Here is a 25,997-nt window from a genome sequence, read left to right on the forward strand (position 1 = left end):
GTGCAACTGGACTTCTCCACGACCCTTCCCCTCCGTAGGGAGGTGGGACCGATTCGGATAGTCCGCCCCCGCCACTTAATGGATCCAAATGGTTTCCAGAGAGTGGTAGGGGATGTTTTATCCCATGTTGATGGCCTTTCAGCTGATTCCCTGGTGACCCATTGGAATACAGAGTTAACCAGGGCTATTGACTGTTTGGCTCCAAAGCGTCTTCTCCGATTGCATGGAGCCCGGACAACCCCGTGGTTTTCCCCGGAGCTGAGGGTGATGAAACAATTGCTGAGATGGCTAGAGCGCCGGTGGCGGAAAACTCACTCTGAATCGGACCAGACACGGGTTAGAGCTCAAGGTTGAGCCTACCAAGTGGCAATGGCAACGGCAAATAGGACCTTCTTCGCTGCTTTTATTGCATCTGCAGAAAACAGCAGCAGGAGACTCTTTCAGGTGGTTTGCAATCTATCGGAACCACCTTCGTCATCTGGGCCAGGTAGGGACCCCAAGATCTCCTGCAATGCTTTTGCAAAGTTTTTTGCAGGTAAAGTTTCTCAGATTCAGAAGGAGGTAGACTCTACCATGGGAGCAGGGCTGGGGTGGGAGAGTGCTAGAGTCCTGTCTAGTCATGTTATCTGGGATCAGTTTCAATCTGTTACCTCCGAGGATGTGGACAGGCTGCTTGGACGAGTAAAACCAACCACCTGTCTTCTTGATCCTTGTCCATCCTGGCTGATAAAAGCAAGCTGGGAAGGGCTAGGCGATGGGCTCCGTGGGGTGGTGAATGCTTCCCTTGAGGGAGCCTTCCCAGACCCGCTGAAAGAGGCGGTCATTAAACCGCTTCTTAAAAAAACATATTTAGTCCATTATGGCCAACTATTGCCCAGTCTCAAATCTTCCATTCTTAGGCAAGGTGATTGAGCGGGTGGTTGCTGAACAACTCCAAGCACGCCTGGAGGATGCAGACCATTTGGATCCTTTCAAATCGGGATTCAGGCCTCACCATGGGACTGGAACTGCCTTGGCCGCGCTGGTCGTTGATCTCTGGTGGGCTAGGGACAAAGGTGAGAGCTGTTTCCTAGTTCTGCTGGATCTCTCAGCGGCCTTTGACACCATCGACCTGTTATACAGTGGTTATACAGTGGTTCCGCTCCTTTCTCCTGGGCTGTGTCCAGAAAGTGGTGTTGAGGGATGAGTGTTCAGACCCCTGGGCTCTCACTTGTGGGGTGCCCCAGGGTTCCGTCCTCTCCCCCATGCTTTTTAATATCTGTATGAAGCCGCTGGGAGAGATCATCAGGGGGTTTGGGCTGGGTGTTCATCAGTATGCAGATGACACCCAGCTCTACCTCTCTTTTAAATCAGAACCAGTGAAGGCGGTGAAGGTCCTGTGTGAGTGCCTGGAGGCGGTTGGAGGATGGATGGCGGCTAACAGATTGAGGTTGAATCCTGGCAAGACAGAAGTACTGTTTTGGTGTCTGGTTATGGTGTTTCTGGAACACAAGTGAACAACACAAGCACGCTGACACCAAACTCTACATACATTAAGCATAACAGAAACACCGCTACCCACCCCCATCCATCTCCCCTCCCTCCACCCCCTTTCTTTTTTTCTTTTTTTTTCTTCTCCCAAATGAAACGGATTTGTAAAAATGTTACATGGAGAAAAAAAATACGAGGCATTACACTCACACTGTAAAACAAGAAAACCCTTAATATTTTTTTTTTTAAAAAAAAGAAGTACTGTTTTGGGGGGACAGGGGGCGGGCGGGTGTGAGGGACTCCCTGGTCCTGAATGGGGTAACTGTGCCCCTGAAGGACCAGGTGCGCAGCCTGGGAGTCATTTTGGACTCACAGCTGTCCATGGAGGCGCAGGTCAATTCTGTGTCCAGGGAGCCTGTCTACCAGCTCCACCTGGTACGCAGCCTGAGACCCTACCTGCCTGCGGACTGTCTTGCCAGAGTGGTGCATGCTCTAGTTATCTCCCGCTTTGTCTACTGCAATGCGCTCTACATGGGGTTACCTTTGAAGGTGACCCGGAAACTGCAATTCAGGATGCGGCAGCTAGACTGGTGACTGGGAGTGGCCGCCGGGACCATATAACACCGGTCCTGAGAGATCTGCATTGACTCCCAGTACGTTTCCGAGCACAATTCAAAGTGTTGGTGCTGACCTTTAAAGCCCTAAATGGCCTCGGTCTTGTATACCTGAAGAAGCGTCTCCACCCCCATTGTTCAGCCCAGACACTGAGATCCAGCGCCAAGGGCCTTCTGGCGGTTCCCTCATTGCGAGAAGTGAGGTTACAGGGAACCAGACAGAGGGCCTTCTCAGTAGTGGCACCCGCCCTGTGGAACGCACTCCCTTCAGATGTGAAGGAAATAAGCAGCTATCTTCTCTTTAAAAGACATCTGAAGGCAGCCCTGTTTAGGGAAGTTTTTAATATTTAATGCTGTATTGTTTTTAACACTTGATTGGAAGCTGCCCAGAGTGGCTGGGGAAACTCAGCCAGATGGGCGGGGTATAAATAAATAATTAAATTATTATTATTATTATTATTATTATTATTACTATTATTACTATTACTATTACTATTATTCTGTGTGAGAGCGCTGGATTGAATTTTCGCCAGTAGTGGAGATGATTAGAGGCAGATGGCCAATCTCAGTCCTGTTATTGATAGAGAAGATTTTGGTTAATTTAAAGGCCTCCCTGTTATTGAGACAGCGATCTACTGTGATAGCTCTGTTAGTATGTATGAATGTAAACACTCTTTCTCTGTCCCGGGGGAGCCCCCCGTTAATAATCATGAGGTCAAGACTTATTTGTAAAAAGGGCAGACAAAAGCCGGCATAATTGATTTGACAGTCTTTAAAAAACAGGCAATCATCATTGGAGCCTAATCTGGCATTCATATATCCTATTATATAAAATGGCGCGCTTAATTTGAAGCGAGTAAAGGAAACTATGGCATTTATGCCATGTACTCTCAATCTGTGCTTGCACTTTGTTTGGTGGAATATAAGCTGAGATAAGAATGATACTTTTGGACTCATAGTGCAAGATGATCCCCTGCACTAGGTGCTCAAGGACTGTACACTCAGTAACCTGGCCAACCAGAGAAGCGCACAGAAACACCATTTACCTTTCTGCCGGAGCGGTACCTATTTATCTACTTGCACTTTCACATGCTTTCAAACTGCTAGGTTGGCAGGAGCAGGGACCGAGCAACGGGAGCTCACCCCATTGTGGGGATTCGAAACGCCGACCTTCTGATCGGCAAGCCCTAGGCTCTGTGGCTTAACCCACAGCGCCACCCGCGTCCCTCCTCGTGCAGTTTGTTGTTGTTGTTGTTTAGTCATTTAGTCGTGTCCCACTCTTCATGACCCCATGGACCAGAGCACACCAGGCACTTCTGTCTTCCACTGCCTCCCGCAGTTTGGTCAGACTCATGTTTGTAGCTTCGAGAACACTGTCCAACCATCTCGTCCTCTGTCATCCCCTTCTCCTTGTGCCCTCCATCTTTCCCAACATCAGGGTCAGTTTAGAGGTCTTAATTTCATAGGCAAAATAACCATCAAGGACTATGTTGTCAGTTGACCAGGTTTCCTGCAACATTATCACATCAAAACACGTTATGTATTCACAAAATGTCTCATCCCCTAGTTTGTTGGCCCAACCCATTATGTTCCATGAGAGAATATTGAGGCTGCTCGTTCCGTCATCGGCTTGGCTTCATTGTGGAGGACAGATTGTGATCAGCTCTCCCTCTGTCTCCATAATAACGCAACCATTCTTAGGATGTATACGGTGTTGTTCTTCCTGGGGCTGAGTTACAGAATTGTCCAAATTACCAGCGGTCAGTGACGTTATCCAGTTTGCTGTGGCATTTGGGGGGTCAGAGTCAAAGACAATTAGATCTATCTCTGGCAGTCTAAATGTTGCACTTCCCTTAGGAGGAGCATCACCTGGCGATGGCTGATCTGTTTCCAGTGGAGATAGTAAATGGTGAGTTTCGGGGTCTGCCGCAGGTCTAATAGAGGAGCCTATCTTTGACACAGATAGGTTGGGCAGGGTTACTTTATGTAATTGGTCGTTGAACTCAAGATTTCCTATCCAGGGGGATGTTTTGGCCAAATGCACCGCCCAAAGCCCTCCTTATTGGCCCTGGAGATTGTACCTTGAATCTATGACGAGTGCCTGCTGACAGGAAGTGCACTGATTGACTGGAATCAGTCCGGCTGTACAACAGTAAAAGTTTTTGTTCTTTAAAACACGCCTTGCCAATATTAGGTAGACCCTATATTTCAGGAGTAATTTAGGGGTAGCTGAGTCGGAATATGTCAACATGAGTCTAGTGTGCTAGGAGTCCGTCAAAAGCAAGTTTATGGCGATTAGCTTGTTGCACTGGATGTTTAATAAAAGCTCGAGATTTCGCTTTAAACTAGTGATTGATTTCCAGTAAGGCAGCAGCCCATTAAAAGGATATATGTCAAGAACTACTTCCATGCTTTGCAGGATCAGTTCGCTGCTTTTGCGTTCGTTGTTTTTGCTATTGGTAGTCTCTCGGACGATTACACCCCTGTACACAGGGGTCTTGGTGGAGGGGGGGCAACACTGTGGCCAGCCTCGAGTATCAGGAGGGATGTTTCTAGCCACCAGCAGCACCAACTCGGCCAGGAGAGACATTACCTTTTCTAATTTGGTGTTATTTCCTCCACTGTTCTTGCTATTAACAAACAAGTATTTCTGCATAAAGTGGCGCACCCTCGGATAATAGTTCATGGGTCCTCAGCAATGAGTTCTCCCTTGGGTGGTCTCCTCCCATTAGAGGGTCCCCACCTACCTGGGAGTGAGCTCTGTTTGATGCAGAAGGTTCTAAATTCTGAGCTCTTATGAAATCATTCAGCTTGCTCTCCTTGCTCTTGGGCTGTGGGCTCACTTGTGGAGATCTCTTCTTTTTCCTGGACATTTTGGAAAGTAAGTCTTACTCTTGGAGAAGCAGCCACTGCTAATTGCTGCTGTGGGTCAGAGAACTCGACGTCCTTCTAAGATTTGAACGTTTAACAGCAACTCTGACTGATAAGTAGTCGGAAGATGAGTCCGACCGGTAATTAAAACTTTCTCTAAAACTGATGCGGAGCTCAAAGTGGTGCTTCCTCTCACGGCACCATCTTGCCTCCACCATTCTGCTCGTAGAGCACTTACGGCAAATAAAACGCAATATAATAGCCAGAAAAACAACATATTAAAAACACTGGGATGAATGCAAGTTAGTTGATTCAATGTGACCCATGTTTAATGAGTGAAGTACCCATGGCTTGCATTGTCCAGATTGCAGTAGGAACTTACATAGCCTGCATCAAACCAATTTAACAATGTAATCTCAAACTGTGGTAGCATCACTGTAAACGCCCTGTTTGTTGTGTTATTCAGGTCCAAGAAGAAGGCATCTTAGTGAATCTGTGGCTTGGTCAGGTCTTTGAATTGAATTGAAGGTCTTTGGGGTAACATGGGTGGGGGCAACACTTTAAAGTGTGACAGAAATATAAATGGAGTTATGTGTTCTGACCATCAGTTACTGCCTTCCTGGACTGATGATGGAAATAAGAAGCAGAGATATATATATTCCACTACTGATGACACCTTAGTCCAAACCTGCAGATAACTTCTCCCAATGAAGTATAGCTTCCAGAGAGCAGTAATTTCCAGGAAACAGATAAGGAAGCCACACTCAATGGTACTGAATGGAAAAGTTCACAGGAATCAACAGAATGGCACTCCTTTCCCTCTCCCACCACCAGGATGTCCAAGGCAGTTTCCATTTCAAAACTAGGACAGAAATCAGACAGTAACAGATCCAAATAATTGGCTTCATCCAAAAATCCCTGAAGCAGACATGACAATAGGCTTGACAACAGGCTCAAGACATCCTGTGAGCATTTCTGCTTCCTACACCAAATCCACAGGAAAGTCACATAGCAATCAGAGATGATTGGGTCAACTCACTGTAGCATTTTTATAAAGATATTTACCTTAAATTCTTCCACAATAATAGCCAAGGCCTCATGGCCAGCTCTTCTCAAGTCTTCCAACTCAAGTTTATGCTTCTCCTGTAAGAAATATATAATCATACAGTCATGACAACATCTAGTCAACCCTTTATCCAGTCCACAACACAAACTAAAGTGCCACAGACTTTTCTGTTTGTGACATCGGAAACATATAACATTTATGTGTTTCTAGTTTCACTGTTTTACTATTAAGGCAGAAATACAAAAGTCAATTTAGACTTTAGGTGAAACTGCCGTTTCCATATGGTGCAGAGAGCAGACCATTTAACAGCACAAAACAACTGAGCCTGAGGGTAAGGTACTTTTAAATAAATATCAGCCATAGGAAAGGGTATTTCCAAGATTGCCATGTGTGAACCTCAGTGCTTAAAGAAGCCCCAAGAAATAACACATGCAGAAACAGAAAGAAAAGAACTATGCCTTTGGTCAAGCTAACTGTATACCATCCATGTTGACCCTATGATCTCTGCATCACCCGATCCACTATGTAGTGTATGCAGGGATCATTTGAACCATGAGGGCCAGGGTTTTTATTACATATGCACCCATCTCCAATGGTTTGTGTAGGCATCCTTATTTCTTCTTAGTCTGGAAGTGAACACAACTTGTTTTAAATATAGACCTTAATACCTACACTAAAATGAAAATAAGCAGGTTGTTTACCAGTAACTGGTGTTCAAGAGGCTACCTGCAACGATACAACTGAGTTCTACACCTCCACAGAGCATCTCTAGAATCTTCTAAAATTTAAATTAACGATTGCTGGAGTAAGCTGCCATCATCCCTGATTGCAGGATAAAATAATAAATAAATCTGATCTGAAATTTCTTGACCTTTTCAGTCTTTCATCAACTTTTATCATCTTCACAGCAATAAATATGAATTTAGAAGCCTATAACTACTTTTCTTATCAAGGAACCAGTACCATTGATTATTTTATTTTATCCTGTATTTTATTATGTGAACCACCCTAAGATCTCATGATGAAGGGCGTGTAAAAATCTAATAAATAATAATAAATAATCATACTTTTGTTTCCTCCTCCTTTATTTGATATTCATAGCTTTGAGGTTGGCAACATGGTTAAAAGTAATAATTATCCATTGGTTCTGCTATTATAATACTATAGACATTCATCCCTTAATCACTCCGCTCACTTTTGTGAAAGATGAATTCCATCGACAAGACACCTACTCTCTTCTATAGTTGGGTTACTCAAAAGCTGTACTCTTTGGACACGTTGTCAGGAAGCCTTGGAAATGAACTATGACATTTTGCAAGCCTAACAAAATATATTTCAGCACCTCTGACCTATGATAGTCCATAATTAGTATTTTAACTGAAACAGAGGTTTATTGCAGGGGTAACTTGACCAAGATGTGCCAAAAAGAATTACTGAAACCATTTCAACAGTTCTGCAAAAACAGACCTACTAACTCCTTCCCACAGTCATTCACTTGTAAAGAGCGAAAAGAGGGAGTATGCTGGGCAAAAACTGACTCAACTGGGACAAGCTGCAGCCAAAAGGAAATAATCTAACTTTTGGATCCTGTTTCTAGGTATATTGTTTCATATAGTTAGACCCCTAATGAATGCAGAGATATCTGCCAGTAACTGGCTCGTGCATTATAGCAAGATCTTTGGGGATCTATCTTTAGATCACATGCCAAAATTATCCTTGGAAGCCACATGATTGCCTTTTTGGTCCCCCGTTACTATTTGAGGATTATTACATCCTTCAGATGGCAAAGCACCTGGAGAGGGTATGCCTCCCACAAAAATAGTTCCACACTCTCCACTGAGCTCAAAATGGCTTACATGGGAGTTATATCCAACTGAATTTTACCTGAAATTATAGAATCATAGAATCTTTGAGATGGAAGGGACCCAGTGGTCATCTAGTTCAACCCCCCTGCAATGCAGGAATCTCAGTTAAAGAATCCATGGCAGACGGCCATCCAACCTGTTTAAAAACTCCCCTCTTGTGGGAGTCTGTTCCACTGCTGAACAGCTCTTACTGTCAGAATGTTTAGTCGGAATTTCTTTTCTAGCAACTTGAAGCCATTGGTTTGAGTCCTATCCTCCAGAGCATGCTCCTTCCTCCATGCGACAGCCCTCAAGGTATTTGAAGATGGCTATCATATCTCCTCTCACTCTCCTCTTTTCCAGGCTAAACATACCCAGCTCCTTCGAGTGCTACTCATAAGGCTTAGTTTCCAGACCCTTGATCATCTTGGTTGCCCTCCTCTGCACACGTTCCAGCTTGTCAACATCTATTTTAAATTGTGGTGTCCAGAATTGGACACAGAGTTCCAAGTGTGGTCTGACCAAGACGGAATAGAGTGGTACTATTACTTTCCTTGATCTAGAAACTATACTTCTGTTTACGGAGCCTAGAATAGCATTAGCCTTTTTTGCTGCTGCATCACACTGTTGACTCATGTTAAGCTTGTGGTCCACCAAGACCCCTAGATCCTTTTCACATAAACTGCTAGTAAGCCAGGTGTTCCCCATCCTATATTTGTGCATCTGTTTCCTCCTAACTGCAGAACCTTACATTTGTTCCTAATGAAATTCATTTTGTTAGTTTGGGCCCGGTTCTCCAATCTGTTAAGGTCATTTTGAATGCCTGTTTGAAGGAGGCAGTGGTAAAACCACTCATTAAGAAACCTTTCCTGGATTCAGAAAACCTAACTACTGGCCAGTTGCTAATCTCCCTTTCCTGGGGCAAGGTTCTGGAGTGAGTGGTCGCAGACCAGATCCAGGTGCTTTTGGAAGAAACTGATTTTGTGGATCCTTTTCTTTTTTTTTTTTATAAATATTTATTAAGGTTTTTTTTTTAAAATATAAATGCACACATAAAACAATCTTACTTTTATAACAACAAATTCTTCACTTCTTTGGACTCCCTCACGTCCCCCTCTCCCATTTACATCATTAAAAAAAAAAAATTTTTTCCAAACAAATTATCAACTTGTTTACAATCTCATGTCCACACATTCCAATATGATTTAACACTTTTTCCAATAAAATTTTTATATTTTCTTTAGTCTCACTTATCATCAAATTTAAATCTAGTTTAGTGGTGGCCAGTTTTTTATAATCTAGCATCCTTCTTAACATTCAACCAAATTACAATGTTTTTGTAGATACATCTTGAATTTCTCCCAGTCTTCCTCCATCTTTTCTTCTCCCAGGTCTCGGATTCTGCCAGTCATCTCGGCCAGTTGCATATAGTCCATCAGCTGCATCTGCCACTCTTCCAGTGTGGGTAAATCTTGAGTTTTCCAATTTTTTGCGATGAGAATCCTTGCTGCCGTTGTTGCATACATGAAAAATGTTCGATCCTTCTTTAACACCTTCTGGCCGACAATACCCAGAAGGAAGGCCTCTGGTTTCTTAGTGAAGGTATACGATTTTGTGGATCCTTTTCAAGGCTGCTCCTTTCCGCAGTATAGTAAACTTCAGAAGAGCATGATCACTCGCGCCTAATGATCCTTCCACTTCTACCCCACTAACCAGGTCATCAACATTGGTTAGGACCAGATCTAAAATGGCTGTTCCTCTTGTTGCTTCTCCCACTTTCTGGACAACGAAGTTGTCTGCAAGGCCAGTGAGGAATCTGTTTGACCTTATGCTCTTGGCTGAGTTTGACATCCAACAAATATCCGGGTAATTGAAGTCCCCCATTACTACTATCTCCCTTCCTTTTGCATGCTTGGCCATCTGTTCCAGGAAGGCATCATCTATGTCCTCCGTTTGGCTTGGGGATCTATAGTAAACTCCCACAATGAGGTCCCTGTTATTCTTCTCTCCCTTAATTTTGACCCAAATGCTCTCACTTTGGCTTTGAGGTTCTAAATCTTGGATCTCTTCACAGGTATACACATCCCTGACATATAACGCCACTCCTCCTCCTTTCTTGTCTGGTCCGTTTCTCTGAATTACTGTGTCATACAGCTAATGATTAACATCAAAAGTCACGTTTTCCTTTACCTGGGAAAGCTGGTATTAATGCAATGAGTTTGACAGCAATTTTCTTAATTTTAAGTGATTATGAGTACAAACATTAGATTTATTAACATTAGTCAGATATCATTTTATTACTGCATATTTAAGGACACAGATTAACTAACACTATATACAAATAATATATATTCTCTTAAAGTATCTTTTAATTTTTGAAAACCTAATTTATTTTGTTTTTTAAGACACAATTTAATTTTATCCACCCAGACTCCATCTCTAACTGTCCTTTGAAATAATTGCATCCAACTTGAAACTGTTAATATCCAAATGTTTATGGAAGCATAAATAACCTTCTAAAGTTAGAAGAATGACTCAGAATGCTACTGAACATTCAAGTGTCTAGACACCTAATGCTTTAGCTACTATTCAATAACCAAAGCCTGGAAGAAACGGAGTCCTGGCCATATCCTTTGTAATACAGTAGCATTAGATCTTGAAGTCAGACTACATTTACTGGAAGGCTCATCTTCATTTCAACAGAGATGGAACTGCTCTTTTAAAACTGGTGGGTGTCATGTCCTGCTCATTTCTAGGAGTCCACTTTTAAACAGGGGTAGGTAGTTACCACTGTCCCATTACTGTAACTCCTCCAAGACAGGGGACCCCATTCTGCTGAGGAACCTGTTCAATAAAAGGCAGCTCTCCGTTGGGAATGGAGAATTCAAATTCCCCAGGATTCAATTAAATTCTGACTAGTAATGTTGCAAAATGTCTAGGCAAATGGAATATTTGAACTACATTATTACAGCAGTTTAGAGTATTAAACTAAGAAAGGTATTTCACATTGCACTTTAGGGAAGAAATAAAAGATAGTCCTAATACTCACTGCCATTATCACCACAAGTAAGGTTTTCTAGATGCTCAACAAAGTTTCACATAAAGTTTTCTAGATGTTGCACATCACTGCCCCCACAAACAAGTCTACAATCTAATACAAGTAACTCACAACTTATGCACGTTTACCATGTACAATTTCAGTTTTATGCAACTGAAGGCAAGACAGTTGAAATTACACCAATTAAAGGCACAGAAGCTCTTTTTGTGCAGGGTTTTCCTGCAGAGTAAAGAGCTTTTACAGTAAGCTCTCAGACTTCCCTACTACATTCTGGGAGGCTCTCATGAGATCTCGCTGGAACTTGGATCTCACAAGGGCCTCCCAGAGCCCAGTGAGCAAGGAAGAGAGCTTAAAAGTTCTCTGCTTTGCTTGGTGGAGAAGACTCTTTTGACATGATGGCTTTGGATTGGGGACAGTTCCAAAGGGGTGCAAGGGGGTAGTTTGGGGATAAATGTTTTTGTGTATAAGTGCAATCCCCAGAATATAACCCCTAAATTATTTTATTTTATTTCTATACTGTCCATCTGAGGATCACAGCATGGTTTACAATATAAAATCACAAAAATACATAACATAGTAACAAACAAAAATAACACACACACCCCAGCCAAAATGCAAGTTACCTGTATACACAATACAACAGAAAAAAGGGATAGAGATAACAGGGAAAAAAGCCAGGCATTACTTTTTGTAAGGTTACATAACATGAAAACAAACATTAAGGTTTATTCTATTTGTTCTTTAAGGCAGTGATAACGAATTCTCAGATGTGCTAATATAGATGTCTACACCACTGGCTTTAGATATTACTGCTGCTGCTCCATAGTTTGTTTATAGATAGCAAATTGCAATGACCTGGCTTGAGAACATGATCTTAAAAAAACACGATTTACATGACCCTAGAAAAGAAAAAGACAAGTGAGTCTTGACCGGGAACCGGCCCCTAAACCTACTCCCAGGCCACACCCCTGACGGTAGCCCATTGGCCCAGGGGTGGGCCAAGCCCACAGTTACTTGGGGGGGGGCACCCAGCCAGGTGGCCCCGCTTAGGGCCGCAAACTCTGACCACCTGTTGGGAAGGGGTGGGTGGGAATTGCTAATGAGCAGCAAGCAGCCCTATGATTCACATGCTCCCTCTCTTCTATCCTTACACTAGAGGTTTTCAACCTTTTGGAGTCCACGGCTCCCTTAACCAACTACCTTCTTTCTGCAGTACCCCTGTGGGGCTCAGGAGCCCAGTTATGTCACCTCCTGCCTGCAGAGTGAGCAGCCTCTCATCCTTTTTCAGACACCCTCCCTTGTGGAGTGTTACCTCAGCCTCCTCTCCCCTCTCCTTGGGTGTCCTCTGGGCAGCCGCTGCTGCCGCCTTGTCTCTGAGCTGCCCCTCCTGCCCCAAAGAGAGGTGCTTCCTCACACGGACCCACAGCGGCATGGGACTTGTCTGTCCATTCCCAACAGCAAGGGCTCATGGACTGGTTGGCTGGGCTCCCTTGCCTGCCTGCCTGCCTGCTTACTCTGAGGCCACCTCAGCTCTTGGCAACCAGCACCATTCCCCTGCGGCGCTTGTAGCCAAGGCTGCTGCAACAAACAGTTGTGCAAGCCTTTGGGAGGCAGAGATCATAGAATCATAGAATCATAGAATCATAGAGTTGGGAGAGACCACAAGGGCCATCGAGTCCAACCCCCTGCCAAGCAGGAAACGAGAGGACATCAGAGGAGGAAGGGAAGGAAAAAGGGACATAGGCCAGTGTTGCCCATAGCACCCCTGGCCATTATTTGTGGCACCCCAGGGTGCCATGGCACACTGATTGAAAATCACTGCCGTACCCATTTGAGAAGAGGGGAGCAAAAGCTTCTTTTCACTTCCCAAACACCTGGAGGGCACCACATTGGTTACCCCTAGTTTAGAAAATCACCTGAAGTGAGCTAAAGTTATCTTCATGTTCCTAAAAGAAATTTCTACATAGCAAAAGTAATACTCCAAGATGAAGAACTTCAAATACTATGGAATATACAAACTGACCATTTTAAAGGCAGGAATTTTGTGAGCATTTTCATAATGGATCACATTGCTCAAATCATTGTTCTTGTCCTAACATAATTCTGGGGTTTTTTTCATATTTAGTAGGAGACCTTTATATTTAAATGAAACCTAAAAGAGGAAGAAAAGCAATGTACACTTAGCATTTCTGAGGCAATCACTGGAAATGGATCTGATGGCTTGACACCCTCATTGCTGGATACAGCTGGGATTGAAAGATGCTAGCTGAAAGGAGCCCAGGAAGTATTGGAAAGTGTACAAATTGGAAAAAGTAAATTTTCTGCCAGTTATTGTGCCCTTTAGGATTTAAAGTCATTGCAGATACATTCTAGCATTAGGTAGTGCTATATTTATCTATTCTTTTCTATGTGCTTCTTCATTAATCTACAGTGGTGCCTCGCAAGACGAAAAGAATCCGTTCCGCGAGTCTCTTCGTCTAGCGGTTTTTTTGTCTTGCGAAGCAAGCCCATTGACGGCTTAGCGGATTAGCGCTATTAGCGGTTTAGCGGCTTTTAGCGGCTTATCGGATAAGCGGCTTAGAAAAAGGGGGGGGAGGAAAAAAACCCCGCAGGAACTCGCAAGACATTTTCGTCTTGCGAAGCAAGCCCATAGGAAATTCGTTTTGTGAAGCACCTCCAAAACGGAAAACTCTTTCGTCTAGCGAGTTTTCCGTCTTGCGAGGCATTCGTCTTGCGGGGCACCACTGTACTTTGTTCAATACACAGTTTGCTGTACAAGTTGAGTTTGTGGCTCTGGGAGGTTTGGGGGGAAATGTCACTGAATAAAACAAGGAAAGGAATTCAAAAGCACAAAGACATGCCAAAAATAAATTGAAATGTCCAGGCAGAAAACTGAACAGAAGTGGGCATATGCATAAATGTGTTTAATCAACTAGCAAAAACAAGGCTAGAAACTAAGAAAGTACCCTTTTCCTGCTACTTTCCTCAATGCACCATATTTTCAAGCTCTTCTATGACCTGCAAAAGTTCCTGGAATTTCATCTATAAATTTAGTGGCAGGTATAATAGGTAACATTTTAAACACCCATTTTTCATTATTAGTGTTCTGTCTCCTCTATGTCTGCACCTAAAACCAACCTAAATATTTTGTTAGAAGATGATATTTAACAGGATGTAAGTCATATTACTTTTAAAAGAAAACATACATTTTCTAATACTCTTAGCCACAGAATGTACCTACCTCCAAGATATATTTCCATGCTGTTCATATTCATGTGCACTAAACGAAACAACATTGTTCTACATTTTAAAGTTTGATTTCAAAAATTCATGGTTTTCAACTAAGGGTGGAGCTGAATACATGGGCTGATCGATGACCAAACTAGGTGTGATGGAAGCAGGTCTGCCCTGTTAACGTGCAGGTTAAGGAAGAAGACTGATTTGAAGAGCAAAAGGGGAAACACAAGTTGGTTCAAGTACTGCTTAGACCTCACCTCAGCAATTTCTCTCTCATTTTTCATCTGAAAACCAATTTTGCTCATAAAACCTGCCCTCAACCCACCCTGATTCAGATAAGACTGAATCTGCCACTTCCAGGAACACCACCAGAAAAAGATCCTAGAGATAACTAGATAACTAGAGTTCCTGCCTCAAGAACTAGGTGGTGCTAATCCCAGATGGGCCCAAGATGACCAGAATGGAAGATCAGCCATCACTTTGTTTCTTCATACAGATGCATATATAAGGGGCTGTAAATGACAACCAAGACCCATCTCCTATGTTGATTTGCAGGTGATATGGCAGTTTTGTCATATAATCTGTTAACCTCCCTCCCAAAAGCTATGGTTAACCTCCAAGACTTTAGTATTTTGGCTGCCTACAGGATAAATTATAATAAATCTAAATCCTTATTTCTTAAATTTGACTCCAACATACAACTTGTGACATGTCATTTAACTGGAATTAAGATTTCCCTTTCTCTTCAATATATAGATGTTTATTTACCTGGGAACTTAAATGATTTACCTTAAATTATAGCCTGGTTAACAATAAGATTAATAGGGACATAGCCTGATGAGCTAAATCCAACCTGTATTTTAAAGGAAGAACTGAATTCCTAAAAATGATGGAATTGCGTAAATTAAGTTACTTATAAAAGTATTCATATGCCACCAATACATACAATATAACACTGTGGTGTACAACAATAGAAACAGACAGAAGTTATCATTAAAATTATTGGCTGATCAAAAAATGTTAACAGTTACATAGGCCTATCTACATAAAAGTTGTTCTTGTTTCAAGTTTTACCTATCCCTATTCCTAGATCTCTGATTGCTAAATGGCAAATAGCATTTAATAATCTTGTACTGAAAAATGAACTGACTTGTAAATAGACTGCCTTGTAACTTTTTTGTACATGAAATTTTTGGGGTTTCCCACAGCTTCAGCTTTAATACAACTTAATTACTTTTAGCCTAAATAACTTGTGCATATTTAGAGAGGTATTTGGTTGAAATAATAGGTAGATACAATGAAAGGCAACCTTCACTTCTCTTGGTTTCCTCCATCGCCAGCTCTGCTTTGTTGTCTTGGCCACCATGCTGGAGCACTCACAAGCGGCCTATCGCTCCATGGGCTGATTGTGAGTCATTAAACATTCCCCCAAACAAATGCTGCAGAAGCCGCTCCAAAAAAACGACTTTATAGCATTACTTTATGGGATCATTTACCTTTACCTTTTTTTACATAGGGCAACAGGTGTCAAAGCTGGTAACAAGTGGCTCTCAGACACCCATGACATCATTTCCACACAAAGAATATTTTCAATTTATTTACTGAATGAAGACATTATGTACTCAACCTTTATGGGCAACTTATGCCTAGTATGGAGCAAATGTGAAAACACGAATTTGAGTCATGTGCCCATCTAAGTCATACTCAAAGTAATCCCACTGAAATCAATGGACTTAACCAATTCATCCATAAAATTCTGTGGGCATACTCGAGGAATGATTTAGTTGCATGTAACACACAGATACCAAACAACCTCTCTGGGCTTCCTTTGAATTTGTTACCACCAAATAATGGAGAGCAGCCATTGGCAAAATAATTATACGTCCATTCCAGACAAACACCGTCAAAGGGAAATACCATGTGATACTTCCAGAGAAAAGAAAAAGATTAAAATTTTGAAGTCATTGTTACAAGTTCTCCAAAGCACTGAAAAACTGATAGAAATTTAATGTTTGCCTATGAAAATGCCAAACAGCTGATGGGATGCATTTTTTGGTTTTGGTTTTTGGGGGGAGGGTTAACCTTGGGACGAGGGGACCCATGACTTTATGTTATAAAATTCAGTGGCAAGAGAGCTTCTACTTTTTTAAAGTCCTGTTCTGAAAGAAAAAAAAAGTTTTTCAAACTTTCAGGCAACCATGCAAGTCACTGAAAAAGAAAATTGTGTATTGGACCACATATTTAGCCTTAGGGAAGTGGTGAGAGAAAAACAAGTTACCTGAAGCTTGTTGTACTGATCTTCATGTGAAATCAGTTTATCCTCCGTGTGTTTCAGGAAATCTGTTTCCAGAATCCTGTATTTTTCCAACAAATCTTCTAACTCCTAAAAAAGATTTAAGATTAACATGAAGAAGTACTGAACCTATTTTTAAATTCTAAGCCAGACTTTCCACAAAAAATATTAAACAATTAAATATTAGTCAACTTTTGGGCAAAGAGAGGAATTGATAAGCCACTGAATTTAAGGGTTTTTTAAGCTCAGCAGAATTAACAGTATTAATATGATATTCACCAGAAAGGTGTGTGTATATATATATATATATATATATATATATATATATACATAGAAAGAGAGAGCCCCTACAAAATATTCCTAGACTATCAGCAAAATAACATTTTTCCACCTTGTTCTCCGAAGGATCTTGACCTTCTTTCCTGAAACTTTCCAAATAAGTCAAACTGAGTCAGACACCCAGCATGGAAAGGAAACCAAAATGGTTAGATTTGGGCAAAGCAAACAGCAACTGAGGACAGAATCTTGGACTGGAAAGTGTTAGACAAGTCTAACTATAGGTGATGTTGCCAGCTACAACCATAATGAAATTACCCATAGATTTCAAAGGATGACGCTGAGGAGTTTTAGTTATACCTTTTTTATTCTACATTTTTCTTCATCAGCAGCTTTAAGTTTAACTTCTAGACTTGAAAGTGTTTGCTGAAGTGTTTCTTTATTTGCTTCATCCAATTCTAGTTTCCTATCATTTTCACTTGCTGTTTCCACATCTTCAGTTACACTCAGACAGGAAACTGGTATATTCAAAGAAGGATCAACTGATAATGGAACCTATTTCATTGAAGATACAAAAATGCATAGAAATGACAAGAGATAAAAATTACAATGAGAAACCATTTCCATAGCAATACCTTCCTGAGATGCAGATAATAAAGGTATATGAAAATATATATAGTTCCAGGCTTGTCTGAATAAGAGGGATTTTCGCAATGAGCCAATGAAGCATGCCACTAATTGTGTGTGTCCAAGGTGACTTTGGACCTTGGTTTCCCAAACAGCAGAACTTACCCAATGCAGTCCCTGTAGCAAGACATTTTTGAAACTGAGAAGAGTCTCAAAATCAGCATGGCACAGGAAGTCTGCTGCTGAAGGGGGAAAGTGCCAAAAATACCACTGGGTTTCTTTTAATTATTCTAATGGATTAATTATTCTAATGGATAACTATAAGAAAAAATACAATGACAAAAAGAAAATGCAATATTCTTCTCAAGCTGGTCAGTATCATAGCTTCCATTTCAAAATGCACAGGGCACATTGCTACAGATCAAAGAGAGAGACAATTTTTTGGCTCCAACCCACCTAATGTGACCTGTGACTACAAACTATCAAAAGCAACAGTACTTAATTAAAGACATGATGTAGCACTGTTGTAGCACTGATTTCAAATGGGCTCCATGGTTGCAATACGGTGCCGCAGCTCTGAAATTGAAAGAGGTTAGCACTTGTGTCCAATCTTTTTTGACCAAAGGGTTTCACAACAACCCCTCTGAGGGCTGTCTGCCAGCAGTGGGCATTACTAGCCACCATGACACTTTTGCACATGCATGCACACACACACACACACATAGTGCATACCTATGCAGAGACATTAAAGAGAGCCAAGGCTGCACACTCCTCAGTCAACCCGATGTCTTCCTGTTGTTATTCTGTGTCTCACAGCTACAATAAACCTACCATTAAAATGGTAGGTCATTTCTTCGTCAGAAGGCAAATGGGCAAATTTAGCAGGGGGTCAAATACTTTCCCCCCTCACTGTATCAGCAGAGAAGCAGGGGCATTTTTCGTCATTGTGGCTCTCAGCCCAGGAAGAGGTTTACATTGAAACCCCTAAAACAATTGCCCCCCCCTTTTTAGCAGAGATTTCAATTGCCCCTCAGATCCTCAGATATGGGATTGACCGGAAAGTAGGGTTGGCTGATATATCATCCAAAACCGGTCTGAAGTCCGTATCATTATATAAGTTTCATAATTTTTGACCTGCCAATATATCACAAATCATTATGTGTGTATGTGTGTGTTTGTGTGTGCTATGGAAAATCATAATGTGAGGAAATCTGTAAAGCCAGGAAATACTTCTCTTGATTCCTGCAACTCCTGTTAACTCTGCCGGCTCAGCTTTCCCTGGCCTCATGCAGGCGGCAGCAAATTAAAGAGCAGGTGCAGGCAAAAATCACAATGCAAGAAAAACCATGAAGTCAGCCAGTGCCTTGACATAGCTCCATCCTTATTTCAGGTATTGTGATATATTGGTGAGCTGCAATGTGAAAGTACCTAATATAACACCAATTTTGCATGGACAGGACATATAAAGTTGATTGAAGAGCCAGAACCAGAGCCAGTTCACAGGCCAGTTCACAGGCCAGTTCATGTATCTGTTCAATAGGCTAAAGAGATTTTGGTCAGGTGGACTGCAGCCAAGATTTTAGTTGTAAAAATGCATGTTTTACCTACAAAAATTCAGCTCTCCACTCTACTCTGGGCAATATTATGCACATAACAAAATGATTTACAGGGCAATCTTATACGTTTCTACTTACAATTCAGTCCCATTGAGTTAAATGTGGATTAATATCAATTTTGTGCATAAAGGATAAAAATAGGTACGTTTTACCTGTTCTTTAAGATCAGCTAAATTTAAAGTGCTGGTTGATGGCTGACCATCTGTCACCATATCATCACCTGAAGGAATTAATGGATCACAAGAGAAAAAGCTGGCATTAGTGGAAGACAACTCCTGAAGAACCTCAGCAGAAAGTGTTGGAGTTACATGGATTTCAGGTGCTACATAGGAAACATGAAAAAGCAAGCTCAATATACACTTATTTCTGAAATTCAACATCTAACAGAGATGACAAAAATAGGAACTTGGTAATTAAAGAAAGGAATTTTACAAGTTACCAATGGAAAAATAGGTAATGATGTGGAGAAAAATTAAGGCTAGATTACTTCGCACATGTATTATCATGATTTCCCCCCCCCTTTTACACTTAAAAAACATTTTCAAATTTGACTATTTTGCCAAGACAGAATAACATGATACCAGGTAGAAACTACACAGTGAATTTCAAATGCTGCTTTTCATTCATAAAATCACATTTGTCATACTATATGTGTCAGAGATCAGACTGAGGATTACAGCTCTGATGAGGAATGGTTGGAACCTCCCCCTCTTCCTGCTCCTGACCAGAATTCTGAAGCTGCCCATTAACAATGGAGAAGTATATAGATTTAGAGAATTGGTTTGCAAAGGGACATAGTTTGGAAAACAACAGCTGGGCAGAAGGTTCAGCGGTTGCGAAATCAGGCTGCAAGAAGGGGGAAGTGACAAAGATAACTTGGGGGGGGGGGAGTAGGAGGGAAGCTTAATTGGGAGCACCTTTATTCTGAAAATGGCTGCATTGTTCCTTTGCTCTGATCATTAAACACTCTTAAACTGGTAAGGGACTCTAATTGCTTTGTTCTGCTAATGCACAGCCAAAGCGGGGGAGGGAGCCATTTCTCCAAAGCCTGACAATATGCTGGGCTCAATATGAGACAGAGAATGTGGATTAAAGAAAAACAGCTGCTATTCACCAGTCACTAGAGATCAAAGACAAATGTATACGTATCAAAAATTATGGACACTGTTTTGGTCAATAGGAACAGCTCCAGTTCAGCATTGGATGATGAATTACATAAAGAGCAAGGACTCTCAACCAGAGAATACCTGCCTTTTAATGTTTTTATAATATGCATACTGACAAATGCTCTGCATTTTCCTTGGCATTATGATGAACACTGACTATGAACACTGATTTGGCAATATGCAAAGCCAAATTCATTTGTTCACATTCTAGATGTCATTAGGTTAATGTACACTGTGGTTGATTTTTATGCATACATGGGTCCCTGAGATGTAGAATGGTTTTGTGTCCACATATTTCTTTCAATGGTAAGCAAATGAAGGACACCTCCAAGAGCACTTTCAAAAATGAGAAGGCTAGAAAATGCCTGCAATACTCATACCATTGCGTGTGAGCGATCAGTTGAAGTCATTTGCAAAGGAACTGCTTGTCTACACCAGCCCCCAAGTGCCCTGCATCTCTAAAAGATGCCAAATTGCCAAGACAGGCATTAATATTTTCCTGGGTTACTCAATCTGGAAAGGGAGTGAAATAATCTCCCAGATAGCTCAAGTACTTGACTGTATAATCCTTTGCTGCAGGCTTCAGCATTTCCACGCTGGCAAGGATTAAAGCCTCTGCCCCACTGAGGAATGTATTAAGAAAGATGCCAGGAGATAGCAACCTTCTTGCTAGCACACCACTAAGATCCTCTGCCCTTAGGCTTAGATCTCAAGAAAATGCTGTTTATGAAGAGGTAATAAAATGAATAATAAAAGATGTAAATTATTTTATCATTTGTTTCATTCGTTTCCCTTCCAGGGGCTGACATGTCAGCAGCTCTCTACTCCTTCCTTGGAAAGTGCCAGCTTTGAGAGGGCTACCAAAGAACCGCTGTCTGGAGAAAAGTTAAGGACACTGTTGGCCTGAAAGATGGATGCTAAGCAGAGCTACCCAATGTCTATGTTGACATGTCTATACATTGCTGAAAGCACAGTCAATTCATTAGACTACAAGAAAACAGACCTAGCAAAGATACACAGAATCGTAGAACTGTAGAGGTGGAAGGGATCCCAAGGGTTCAACCCCCTGCAATGCAGTAATCTCAACTAATGGCCACATATAATGGGACAAAACTCAGTGCTGTTTCCAGACGGGTGGCTTCAGTATGGTTTCCTTTTCAAGGCAAGGAGACCGGTAGCATCATGAGAAAACTGCCAAAATAGTTACATGGATCACCTCAATGATGGTGAGCATAGAATTGCAGAGTTGGAAGGGACTCCAATGGTCTTCCAGTCCAGCCCCTTTGATTTCACAAGTCTTATGCATAGCTTTGGGCAATGCAATACCACCAAGCAACATTGCAAAAAGATTTCCCTTGGGAGCTCTAACTCAAGATACTAAAATCTATTCATGTTAACTGAAGAGCAAACACTGCTACTGGCCTCCACATAAGAAAATCCTGTCATGGTGGGGTCCCACCCCATTCTGCTAATATGTGAGATACACACCTACTCTTCCAGTAACTCACGCCTACCTCCTCCTATGCTTGTGCGTTTGTTATATCTGCTTTTGTATGGTCACAGAATTATATATCTAATTCTTTCCCCATTAACGCAATAGATCTGCACAGTTTACCTCTTTTTCCTCTTCAGAAGCATAGTTTATGCAGATTTAAAGTCTGCTAAAAGTCTTGTTTAAATTTTAAATGGGTGACAGCTGTAGTCTAAGTACCAGCAAGGATATCAGGGCTCTACAAATCAAGCAAGCTTCCACTCTGCACACAACTTATGACTATATTAGATTTTGACCTGTGCCCTGATAACACCAGTTTCAAGTATCACATGTTTCATTTTTAGATTAACTCTAAAGACTATCTCATTACTACACACATATATGAAATGGAGAAAAACCTGGCCTCCCACATTTTTCATCACAATATATGGTTGAGCTGCTTTTTCCCAGACCCAAAAAGCACCCCAAAGCACATGCATGAATCTCCTCCCCATCTGTTGCAAGATTTGGATAATAGACACAGGTGTGTCTTAGTCTCTTAGGTTCTCATTATGCACAAGCAAGACACTGCATGCCAAAAACCACAAAGCCTGCACCAGTGGAAACCTATTTCTTAATGGTTATATGCACAGATGTACTGTTTCTGAACAGCATTCCAAAGACTGTTTGATATTTTACAGCCACTACTGGAATGACATAAGAATGGAAGGAGTGAAAAGGGATCAAGGGGGTTAGAATGCTGTTAAGGTGACAGGAAGCAACACCACAAATGAGGCACAGGAAACCATGGAGTTTGCTAATGCTCAACATGGAAAGACCTGCATTTGTCCATCTGGTTTCCCTACTTCCCAAAGATAATCCAAAAAGTCATTTGCAGTAAAGGCTGCAAAGGAACAAGCTGAAGCCTTAAAGTGCACTTCCAAGTGTTCCTTGGCAAGCAAAGCTTTCAGTAAGCACCAATCAGCTGGCTAGAACTTACAGCAAGCTGCACAGGGATTGGCTGCATTATGGAGTTTCCGATTAGGTAATGTACACAGACAAATTTTCAGATGCCCTAGAGTGTGATCTAATTGAGCAGGTAAACAAAGCTAAAACCTTAGAAACTGGCACACTTAACCAATAGAGTGGTACCTTGGGTTACAGACGCTTCAGGTTATGCATTTTCGGGTTGCGTACTGCACCGAACCTGGAAGTACCGGAACGGGTTACTTCCGAGTTTCGGCACTTGCATATGCGCAGAAGTGCCAAATTGCGACCCGCGCGTGCGCAGACGCAGCGTTACGGGTTGTGAACGTGCCTCCCACACGGATCAGTGAGAAAACTTGTGGGAAATTTTTGGGGGGGGATCATCCTACACCACTGCTTATAGCACAGATATTAAGATAATAATTAATATTTAATGCTGTATTGTTTTTAACACTTGATTGGAAGCCACCCAGAGTGGCTGGGGAAACTCAGCCAGATGGGCGGGGTATAAATAATAATAATAATAATAATAATAATAATAATAATAATAATAATAAATAATAATAATAATAATAATAATAATAATAATAATAATAATAATATTAGAAACATCATCCAATAAGTTGGAAACATTGTAAGGAATATCAAAAGATCCTTGATACAGATTACAAACCTATAAAGAACCTAGCTGCGAGTTCAGCATTGTAAACATTGATCACTGTTATAATAAACTGGCCTCCTTAGGTAGACAAAGAAGAAGATAGTTTTAAGAGGAGGAATGTGTTGAGCTAGGCCTGAAATACAAAGTCCTGTGTGCATATTTAGATTTTAAAATACTTAAAGTGGGAGAAACAAAATTAAAAAATTTCTTCTAGTAGCACCTTAAAAGACCAACTAAGTTGTTCTAGGTATGAGCTTTCGTGTGCATGCACACTTCTTCAGATACACTGAAACAGAAGTCACCAAACCTTTCTGTATAGTGAGAAGGTGGGGAGGGGTATTACTCAGAAGGGTGGTGGGAATGGGTGATTGGCAGATAGCTGTGATGAGCCTGTTGACGACTCTTAACGACTGCAATAGGTCTTACAGGAAAAAGCAAGGGGTGAGAAGGTGAAAAATGGCTTTGTCATGTATAATGAGATAAGAATCCAATGTCTCTGTTCAGACCAGGTCTCTCCATGGTTTTAAGTTTGGTGATAAGCTGCAATTCAGCAGCTTCTCTTTCCAGTCTATTTCTGAAATTCCTTTGTAATAGAACAGCTACTTTGAGATCTTGTATAGAATGTCCTGGGAGATTGAAGTGTTCTCCTACTGGTTTCTCTGTCTTGTGGTTCCTGATGTCGGATTTATGTCCGTTTATTAAATCCGTATCTGTAAATTAAATCCTATCTGTATTATTATTATTATTATTATTATTATTATTATTATTATTATTATTATTAAATCCTATCTGTAAAGTGGGAGAATGATTGTTGCTCCTATTCACAAGTAAATTCACTTATATAGGTACAGCAAAATGCTTTCTGAAACAAAGAAAAGACTGTCTTTTTGCAATCTTTGTCAGTGCAAGGATATTGTACGAAAAGTTATAACCTTTTTAAAAAGCAGTGGCTTTCGCACGAGGAAGCCTAAATGTGCAGTTCACAGCAGACACATTAAATTGAGACTGGCCTGTTTTATCTTGGCTTAGAATACTTCATGAAGAGAGACAACAAAGATATACAGTGGTACCTTGGTTCTCAAACTTAATCAGTTCCGGAAGTCTGTTCCAAAACCAAAGCGTTCCAAAACCAAGGCACACTTTCCCATAGAAAGTAATGCAAAACAGATTAATCTATTCCAGACTTTTAAAAACAACCCCTAGAAAAGCAATTTAACATGAATTTTACTATCTAACCAGACCATTTCTGGGTTAGGGTTAGGGTTAATTTTAGGATTGGGTTAGAGTAAGCGTTGTTTCATGTTTTCTTGTGATTTTGATTCATTTGAGGTTGGTTTGCTTTTTTCAATTTGTTGTGTTGCTGCTTTTTCGTGAGTTGCAAGTTTGTTGGCTCTGTGGTTTTCTGGAAAGTTTCAGTTTTAATTTTGAATGCAGCCCTGGCGCTGAGTGAGGGAAGGCTGGGCTGGGACGGCAAGCGAGCAGGCAAGGGATATCGCCGCCGCCGCCGCCCCAGCTTGCTCCTGCTTGCAGGCAAGTAGGAGTCGGATTGGGCTGCTCTGCTAGGCAGTGCGAAGCTCCCGCTTCCCAGTTTAGAGAGCCCCAATCTGTTGCTGCTTGCACGGGAACAGGAGGTGGACCTGGACCACTCAGCTGGGGAGGTGCAGGCTCTGTTACACTTTCCGTTGAGGAGTTTGCAGCTGCACTCCCCTCAAGGAAGAAGTTTAAAGGAGCCCCCACCTCCTCATCAGAGCCCCTGTACCACCTGAAGGCAGCCAGGAGCTCCTCAGCTGAGCTGCCCAATCCTGCTCCTACTTGCAAGCAAGCAGGAGTGGAGGCAGGGATCTCTCAGCTGGGGAGTGGAGGCTTTGCGCTCCACTTCACTTGCGAGCAAGCAGGAGCAGGGCAGGGATCTGTCAGAAGTGGAGGCTTCGTGCTTGGACTTCCCCAAGTGGGAATGGACCTCCTGATTATTGAGTGATGTGGGTAAGTTCCTCGTCAACAGAACCTGGGCAGGCTACCTGGGGCCAACATTCACCTTACCACTGGCAATAGGCCTAACAGCCCCACCGTCTCCCCCATGGCCCACTGCCCGAGGACCCCAGCCAACACAGCTTCTGGCTGAGCAAGCTTAACAACAGGCGTTAGCTTAGCTTATTTAGCTTTTAGTTGCTATTTTGTAACTATTGTTTTATACTGATTTGTTAATCATATGACTTATGTTGTAATTGTGATGTTTATTTTCTGTTTTATTATGCTATTGTTATTTATTGTTTGTAAGCTGCTTTGAATGAAAAGTGGCACAGAAATACAATAAATCAAATAAAATCAAAGCTTTATACTACTGTTAGGACCAGAAAATATAGTGTTATTAATTAGAAATATATGGTGAAAATACTAGAATGAATTTCACATCCAATTACATAAATCCTGCCAATAGTAAAAGCAAAAGATTCTTAAGGTATCAAATATGACAAATCAGCATAAAACCTGTACAAATGCTAACACTGCCTCTTCTTGTAGGTTATGAGTAACAACTAAAAAGAGTAAGTCAAGTAGGTATATGTTTGCATTAAAAAAAACGCATTCCTTAAAGTTCTATCCATTTAAAAGGAAAGACTATCAACTTCAGAAGCATTAAGCTACAGAATACATTATGTTTGACATTAAACTTTCGCAGTAGCACCAGACCCATTCAAAAATATTTATGATGGGGGCCACTGGGGGCGCACTGGAAGATAGC

At 41.5% G+C, this 25,997-nt stretch overlaps 1 protein-coding gene across 24 annotated transcripts in view; it reads right to left on the reverse strand.

The window, feature by feature from the left end:
- CCDC91 (coiled-coil domain containing 91) overlaps positions 1 to 25,997 on the reverse strand; it is a 168,600-nt gene that overhangs the window by 123,841 nt on the left and 18,762 nt on the right. For 11 of the 24 annotated variants that reach the window (XR_014156538.1, XM_081861389.1, XM_081861369.1 and 8 more), the window contains 4 exons: positions 19,125 to 19,294; positions 17,090 to 17,284; positions 16,439 to 16,543; positions 6,021 to 6,098 (listed from right to left, as the gene is read on the reverse strand). Coding sequence is in view for 23 of the 24 variants with exons in the window: in XM_081861389.1 (XP_081717515.1) it covers positions 6,021 to 6,098; positions 16,439 to 16,543; positions 17,090 to 17,284; positions 19,125 to 19,294 (548 nt within the window). In the remaining variant the exon portion in view is untranslated. The remainder of the gene's footprint in view (positions 1 to 6,020; positions 6,099 to 16,438; positions 16,544 to 17,089; positions 17,285 to 19,124; positions 19,295 to 25,997) is intronic. The other 13 variants (XM_081861373.1, XM_081861379.1, XM_081861388.1 and 10 more) reach the window with 3 other exon arrangements.

This window comes from Podarcis erhardii (genome assembly GCF_964252035.2).
Source record: "Podarcis erhardii genome assembly, chromosome: 5".
Classification (NCBI taxonomy): Eukaryota; Metazoa; Chordata; class Lepidosauria; order Squamata; family Lacertidae; genus Podarcis; species Podarcis erhardii.